Source organism: Saccostrea cucullata, unplaced genomic scaffold (assembly GCF_032062105.1).
Source record: "Saccostrea cucullata isolate Sc308-1 unplaced genomic scaffold, CSIRO_AGI_Scuc_v1 ctg1397, whole genome shotgun sequence".
Classification (NCBI taxonomy): domain Eukaryota; kingdom Metazoa; phylum Mollusca; class Bivalvia; order Ostreida; family Ostreidae; genus Saccostrea; species Saccostrea cuccullata.
Window position 1 is genome coordinate 403,262 of NW_026930260.1, and position 8,367 is coordinate 411,628.

Here is an 8,367-nt window from a genome sequence, read left to right on the forward strand (position 1 = left end):
TTATAGTGTAAGTAAGATTGGGAAAAAAGTGGGGTGGGGGCCTGGACTACGCCCCTGAAGATCATTACAGAGATGCTTACATTCAGATCCTGATGTCTCAAGATCATCATCTTCATCAGTACTTGTGTCAAGATAATCATCTTCATCAGTACTAGTGTCAAGATCATCATCTTCATCAGAACTAGTGTCAAGATCATCATCTTCATCAGTACTAGTGTCAAGATCATCATCTTCATCAGTACTAGTGTCAAGATCATCATCTTCATCGGTACTATTGTCAAGATCGTCATCAGTACTAGTGGCAAGCTCATCATCATCATTACAAGCATCAAGATCATCACCAGTACTAGTAGCAAGATCATCATCATCAGAGTCATCAACAAACATGTGGTTGTCTTTGTTTTCCTTTTTGTACCACTTGGGGCATGGTATTACACAAGGAACTGGTTTCTTACCATCTGCAATTCATACATATGTAGTAAGGAAGAGTGTTTCACGCCCCCGCAGGCTACTGACTAATCTATAAAATGTTAGGCCGTGCTAGATTACTCATTTGGTTTGTGCAGGAGCAATGAATCCCTTACATACCACGGTCATTAGAATCACTGGATGTGTTTATGACAGAAAGAAACAACATAAGTCAGGTTTAGATTTCATTCATTTATATAACAAGAATGATTCTGATGATGAGAGATGATAACAAAAATGATAACAAGATGAATTACCGGTAACAACGAGAGAAAATGGGAATAATGAACATGAAATTGAAACAACTAACTCGCAAAAAGGAAAAAATATATAATATGAAATATCTGTACAAAAATAATCTTAAAAATATGAATACTTTGTTAAAAAGCACCAAAATAAATTAAATTGGAAAATATAAATATTTTCCAGAAATAAGTTAAATAAAGAATATTCCCAGTTCTCCTAAATTCAAGTTTTAGTTGAAAAATGCTTCAAAAATATCTAATTAATTTTTAGAAGAAAGGTAATTCAAAAAGATTTACTTTAAATACGAAATTTAATAGATTTCCAAAAATAAACTTTTTTGAAAATAAATTCCGAATGAGTCAAGGACGCAGTTATCAAAATACATTTCAAAGTGAAAGTAGCAGAGAATAGGTGAGGTGCTGAAACAGTACCTGTATATACGAAGTGTTCTGTCGGACGACTCCAGTAAGAAAAGGACAAGACAACCCTTTTATACTTTATTGAACAAAAGAAAATCAATGAATCGATAAGTTTATATCAAACTGAACTATTGGATTCACATAACGCTGATTAGCCAATCAGAGCGGACTTTACAAAGGTATGTGAATACACAATACAGGAAGTGACAAATATTGTTTACAAATGGAGAATCGGGTAACATGTGTTTGACTTCGCGTTGTGTTTAAGTTAAATATGATTTAATAGCACCAAATTAATTAAGTGTAAACTAATAATTATTAAGTATAAAGATGTAAAGATAATTGAGGTAAGTAATTTGACTGAACAAAAACCAGTTTCCCACATTCTTCCCTCCTTGGGGAACAAATGTGTAAACATTTGTGTATAATAATATGCTTATCAAAGGAAAACTGCAAAAAAATAATATACAATACAATGACCAAAAATAATAAGGTCAAATATATACTAGTCATAAAATATTATGCATCAAAATGATATGAATGATCACTCGTTTATAACAACAACAAACAGGCAAATGAGTGACTAAAAAAATGAGTATATGTAAATAACAAAATCACTCAGGAGTATATACATCAACGTCTCTTCAATCTAATAATGTTCAAATATTCGATGAATTTCCTTGTTTTCAGAGCTTCTACTGGAGCATCTTTGAACCAGCGTGGGTTTTTATGGTGCGAAACAATGGTTGATGATGAAGATTCAAGGAAATATAATTTTTCGTCTCTAGAATTATTAATTTCGGGATCGAGATTTTCGGAAAGGATAGCAGTAGTGGAGAGAGAGTGTTCAACGTCATGTTTTCGTTTAAGTTGAGCTAATTTTCTAGGAGAAGGTGGTTTTAATTTTGGTGGAAGAATGCTAGAAGGATTGATGAACTCTTTGTTCGGCACTTGAATAGAGATGAAGTTAACACTTTCTGATGAAGCGTGAGTTTTACTATGTTGAACTTTATGTTTCATTTGAACTAGTTTGTGGCATACTGAACATTTTTAAAATTTTCTTCGTAGATTGATGAAACTTCGTCCAATGATTCATGTAGGAACGGAAAGTGGTAAAGCTGTTATTGCCATGTGGACACAGTTTAACATCACACTTCATGCCTCCTTCCTGCCATAGTGGTCTTATGTCTTGATTTAGAGTGTGAAGCTCCTCCACGGGGACATCTAATTCCAAAACATCCATCTTTGATAACTTTAAAAAAAATAAAGGTAATCACATTCAATGATATTAGAAATAGCAGTTCAGTCATATAACCTATGTAACATGTATTTGGAATTTATTCAAATCCATTATACATGCATCCAGGTGATTTAACGTTCAATAATATCAAGGTTCTTCAGAGCCATATAATAAGACTGGTAAAACGACACGATCAAAAAGGTCAAATTGACAATCAACTGGTAATTTGAATTGTTTAATGTTTCTTATAATGCCATACATTGCTTTTTGAGCTTGTTCATATAGGTGTTTTCTTTGTTTTACAAATAGAACCAGAGCGTGAAAAAAAACAACTCCTAGATATTTAAATTCTTTAACGTTTTCAATTGCTAAATTATTGTAATAAAATTTTCTTTTTAACATCGGACTGTTTGTCCGTTCTCCTGCGCGTTCCTATTTATCTGGAGTTGACGATGCTCGCATCCTATTTGCATTGCGGTCGGTATTAAGTGTACCATTCATATTATCAGGGGCAGATCCACTGGCGTGACTGCTCCACTCGAATCTGAAAAACGGGGGCGTTTTCCTGTGGGTAATACTCCTTTCCATAAATAAAAAGTTTATCACGTACCAGCTTTGTACGTTTGTGATCCAGTTTTGCCTTTTCATAACAGAGTACAACTTCTTTCTTTTCTCCTCGATCTCGTGTGGAAACTGCTCGTTTACATACACTCCGCTTCCCTTGAGCCTTCTGCCTGCCTTTGACAGAATGTGGTCTCGGTTTTTGAAACAAGAGGCCCATGGGCCTTATAGGTCACCTGAGTATCATGTAAAAACTTTCCAGCGATTGTATTTGGTTCGTGTTTTAAGCCAAAAGCCATGAAATTCACAAATTTTGAAAGAGGCACCATTGCTTATCAAAGGGCAGATTTCAAAGCATTAATTTATTTTTAGTCAAAGTACCCCCCTGGTACCCCTGACCCAGCAGCCTTGAAATTATCTATTTTGAAAGAGGCCCCTTTCTTCATTATAAAGCCAGCATTAGTTTTTATGTTTAGGTTTAGTTATGAAAATGAGAATAAAAATGTTCCAAAGGAGAAGGAAATAATTTTTTTTTTTTGATAAATCAATTATTAACATTTGTACATTCTTTTTTTATGCTTTCCTAATAGGCTCCTTACCACTGGACACATAATGCTTACAAATAGGAAAGTAGAACATTTAATTGCTTATTTCATCATCTGCCAGTTTGGGCCAGTCATATAAATTTTGTGATGTTGATCAAAGTATATTTTAAAAAAATCTGTTCTTTAAAAGTCTTTCAATATATCTTCATTTTTTTTAATATGTGTTAGGTGAATGTGTAGACATTGTTCTAAAATTTACTTGATGCCTAAAATTATAATTCCTATCATAAAACAGACAGGGAGTATTGGGGAGTAGAGTCAACATTTTTTCAATTAAGTGTAAAATAATTTTTCTGGCTGATACAAATGATACTACATGTCTGTATATATTTGTATATTCTTGCCTTTTAATAGTTGAATTTTTTTTAATTTCTTCAGGTTATTGTTTATTTCTTCCTCAAATGGACTTCACTTGACTTCTCCCATAGTTTTATTCATTACATCTGATGCATAAGCAACCCTTTTCTGAAGAATGATGCTTAGACTGTAAGCTATAACAGAGACCTAAACAATGTCCCTGGCAATATGCAATAGCTACCACGGGCAGTTTAAAACATGGGGGAGGGAAAAAAATTACAGTTACTTTTGAAACGAATACATAATTATCTCACCAGCATGTCATTGTGCAACAAAGTCGTCAGCATTTTATTTGTCCTTTGAACGGGGGAAACGTTTTGAATGGCACTCTTATCGATGAATTTTACACTAAACCAAGCTATCTTTATCTAGCTTTATTTACCCGCCGTTTCAGAAAACCGGAAGTGCGAGTTCGTAAATTTGATATCTCGATCCCGACTCAAATTTGACATCGGAAAGAATTTTTTTTAATTTTTTTCTGAAAATTCAAAATCTTGAGCGGAGGGTTTGTAAAACTGAAAATAGAATAAATCCTGGCCTTCAATATGTAATTAGATCATTAGCATATTAACCAGGAGCAAAGGATAAGATGTTCAAAGAATTCATGCATTTCACTATATAATCAATAGAGCCCCACCCTAAAACAAGAACCCCTGACCCTGGGGCCATAAAATTCATAATTTTGGTAGAGGCACTCTTGCTTATCATAACTATGTACTTAGTTAGTTTATTTAATACCCAGAAGCAGAGAAGAAGATTTTCAAAGATTTCATGTATTTTCACTATATAACCAATAGAGCCCCGCCCTAACACCAGAACCCCTGACCCTGGGTTCATAAAATTCACAATTTTGGTAGAGGCACTCTTGCTCATCATAACTATGTACTTAGTTGGTTTATTTAATACCCAGGAGCAGAGAAGAAGATTTTCAAAGAAATAATGCATTTTCACTACCTACTTATTTAGCCCCGCCCTAGCACTAGAACCCCTGACCCCAGGGCCATGAATTTCACAATTTTGGTAGAGGACTCAATGCTGATTACAATCATGCAAACAGTTTGACTGCTTGATGTCCAGGAGTAAAGAAGAAGATTTTTGAAGACTGCACTAATTTTAGTGGTTTTGGCCCCACCCCTCAGGCCCCAGGGGGGTAGGGATCATGAAATTCACAATTTTTGTTCCCCTTTACCCATAGATGCTTTGTGCCAAATTTGGTTGAAATTGGCTGAGTGGTTGCAGAGAAGAAGCTGGAAATTTTCAAAAGTTAACGCAAGACGGATGAAAACGGATAGCAATAGATCACCTGAGTTTACTCAGGTGACCTAAAAAGAGAATTTGGTCACAATTTTCCTAGGAATTTCACTGAATTCATTAAACTTGCCCATTCTGTGAACTCTTTCAAAATCTAATGGGCATTCCAGTTTGTACTTTCTTTGGAGGAAATCTTGCAGTACCTGTTCTGTGTTTTTCCAGGCATGTTCTCGTATTCCTGTGAATACCAGATTGTCGCGCATTGAGCGTGCCTTCAGGTCAGTAACAGATTGTTGGTGATGGGAATTAATTTCTTTAACAGCTCTTAGTTCTGACTCTGTTGACTTTTGAGCATATCTACAATGTTCAATATCTTTTCTGTCACACATTATCATGTTTTTATTAGATTTTGCCTCTTCCTTCACCGAGTCAAACAAGTTTCCCAGGGAATTTACGTTGGATTCTAAATTTTGGAAGTCTTTATGTCTATGGTAACAGGAAGGAGAATAAAATCATATCAATAAATTTTTAATTAAAAAAAAAGAAATATTTATTTAACTCCTAGATATAAGCGATCACTATTTAATTACTGCCATTTGAGCATATTTTATTTATTGAAATTATTCTTAGAATGTGAAATATTTCTATAATCTGTATTTATGGTAACAGAATGGACAAAAATGTAACAGGAGGGACATTTTCTCAAAAATATTTTTTTATCTGTTTGTTATTTTAATTTTAAAAATATATGTTGATGATATGCAAAGTATATTACTTAAGCAACAGCATAGGAAAATTATAATAAATAAAGTAATGTATGTCTCAAAATGTAAAAATTTTGGGAAGGTTTCGTCCGCAAGTGTTGAATAATTATTTCTGTGATAGGACAGTAGGATTCTAGCAGCACTTTTCATGGTACTGAGATGTTTTTACATAACTATTATTACAAATTAAAACTTAATATCCCCGGGGTAGTGTTGAACTTTTCACTTTTTCATTAAGGCATATTTTCTAATTATAGACATCACGTGGTGACGTCACGGGGAAGTTCTTACAGTAGTATAAGTTCCATTGAAGTCTACAGAATGCATATTTATAGCAAAAGTGTTATCCTTAACTTTTCCTATTTAATAGTGTTACATAATTATAACAAGGTGTTAAATTGCCGAATTCTGATCCATGTGCTGCCTTAACATAACCGCGCAATGCTCGGGTGAGCGATGTGGCCCATGGGCCTCTTGTTTTTGTTAAAGATTCATGTATATAATGAGTTCACTTGAAAGTGGGAGAGGAAAGTTCCTTGCAGATCAACAGAAGTTCAAAGTTAAGGGGTTAAAATAATAAATGCTGGAATGCCCCCCTCCCCCAGAGGTCCATGGGCCACATCGCTCAACTGCAATATCAATTTTGACCCCCTCATACTCCAAGGGTCTTAATTTAGACATTTTAAATTCCCTATTGTGGCCCCATCTAACTCCCGGGGGTCATGATTTGAACAATTTAGAATCTTCACTACCCCAGGATGCTGCCACTTAAGTTTCAGCTTTTTCTGGTCAAGTGGTTTCTTTAGAAGAAGATTTATTATTTAATGACCCCACTCTTTTTTTGTCTTTTCTTATCTCTCCTTTTGTGAGAGGACGGTCCTTTATTTAAACAATTTAAATTCGCCTTCACCCAAATAGGCTTTGTACCAAGTTTGAATACAATTGACCCCGTGGTTCTAAAGAAGTCGAAAATGTGAAAAGTTTACAGACGGACAGTTAGACCGTCAGATGGCAGAAACAAGAGATGATTGTAAAACACATATGTCCCCCTTCCCCCTATTTGGAATTTTTACAAGTCCAAAAGGGCACAGTTTAGTCAAAAATGGGGCGATTATATCCAAAACCGAACTTTATCTAGATAATCATCTGTTAAATATGTATACCAAATTTCATTTCGGTATGTGCTACGGTTTTTTTTTTTAGGAAATGAGTGGAAACTGCGAAATATTAAAATTTTTCTAAGTCCGATTGTATCTTAGTGTAGTCTACTTGTGTTCCAAATCATATTGAAATCAGACAAAAATTGTAGGAGGGGTAGCGTAGCGTTTTAAAGGAATTGCACACAAAATTCTATATTTAGTAACCACGTCAACATTGCTCATCGAAATCGAATACAGATGCACTATTAGAAGACGAAGAAGTTTATAACATTAACGCCAGAAACATTTCAATCAGAAAAGCTCACTAAAACTTAACATACCACAGATGAGACCTGCAGCGTAGAACCATCTCTTCTCGATTACATATTCGTACTCGGAAAACACATATTGTCCTTCCTCCTCCTCTACAAATATCTTATTTTCTTCCTTGGTGACTTCCTTCAATATCAGTCCAAAAAATACTTTTCTTGGTCCCCCTAGATCCTTGGCCTCCTCTCCATAAAATGTCACTTCTAGGGGGTAGCCTAAAGTTCAAGTTTGGTTCCATCAATTCTGTAAATCCAGTGTCTAGTATTCTTTCTCTTGAGACAAAAATGTTGGTTGTATCTCCCTCCAACATTTCTGACTCAGTAGTTATGTCCAGCTTTCTTCCTGTTAAATAATATTACTGATAATATTTCCTGTTAATTAATATTTCTGATACTGTTTTAGTATTACAACTGGATCATGGATGTCTTTCCTAAAAATCAAAAGAAATACAATATTAAAAAACAATTTCACAGATTAACAAAGACTGTATATAATCTGTTCCAATGAGCAATTCGTACTGGAATGTAGTGGAGACACCTATCGGTTATACGAGTTATTGTTCTTGGCTCCTGGGGCGGAGTGCAGTTGTCCTTGACAACCGGTACTCCTCCGCTAGGATCCGGGCGTTCCCGACGCTATCCGCGTACAGTCTGATTTTCCGTGTTATTCAATACAGTCATAATTATTTTTACAGGAGCTTGACTCCATTCAATTTCATTGAAATCTTTATTTATAGCGTCTAATTTACCTATTTTGCCGTCTAAACTTGATTCCTGAAAGTATTTTTTCCATAATCTTCAACGTTACAGGTAGGCCTAATTTCCACTGCACGCCCTTTTCTATTTTGTTGTTTTGTTGATTCTTATCATCAATAAATTATATCTAAATTTAATACATGTTTTTGTATTCATTTATATCATGATTCGGGATCTCGTTACACTCGGGACTGTTTTAAGTAACTATCATCCTGTTACAGAAATTATTGGG

General features: G+C 34.7%; 1 protein-coding gene and 1 long non-coding RNA gene across 2 annotated transcripts; one reads left to right on the forward strand and one right to left on the reverse strand.

The window, feature by feature from the left end:
• LOC134283425 (serine-aspartate repeat-containing protein C-like) lies at window positions 1–637 on the reverse strand. Its single transcript, XM_062765870.1, has 2 exons — window positions 589–637; window positions 1–458 (listed from the first exon to the last, which is right to left on the reverse strand). Exons 1-2 carry the CDS (start codon window positions 635–637, stop codon window positions 1–3), a joined length of 507 nt encoding a protein of 168 aa, XP_062621854.1.
• A 546-nt stretch (window positions 638–1,183) lies between these two features.
• Window positions 1,184–2,287, forward strand: LOC134283415 (uncharacterized). Its single transcript, XR_009995473.1, has 3 exons — window positions 1,184–1,312; window positions 1,824–2,120; window positions 2,202–2,287. It is a non-coding gene; the product is annotated as an uncharacterized LOC134283415 (long non-coding RNA).
• Window positions 2,288–8,367: the final 6,080 nt, after the last annotated feature.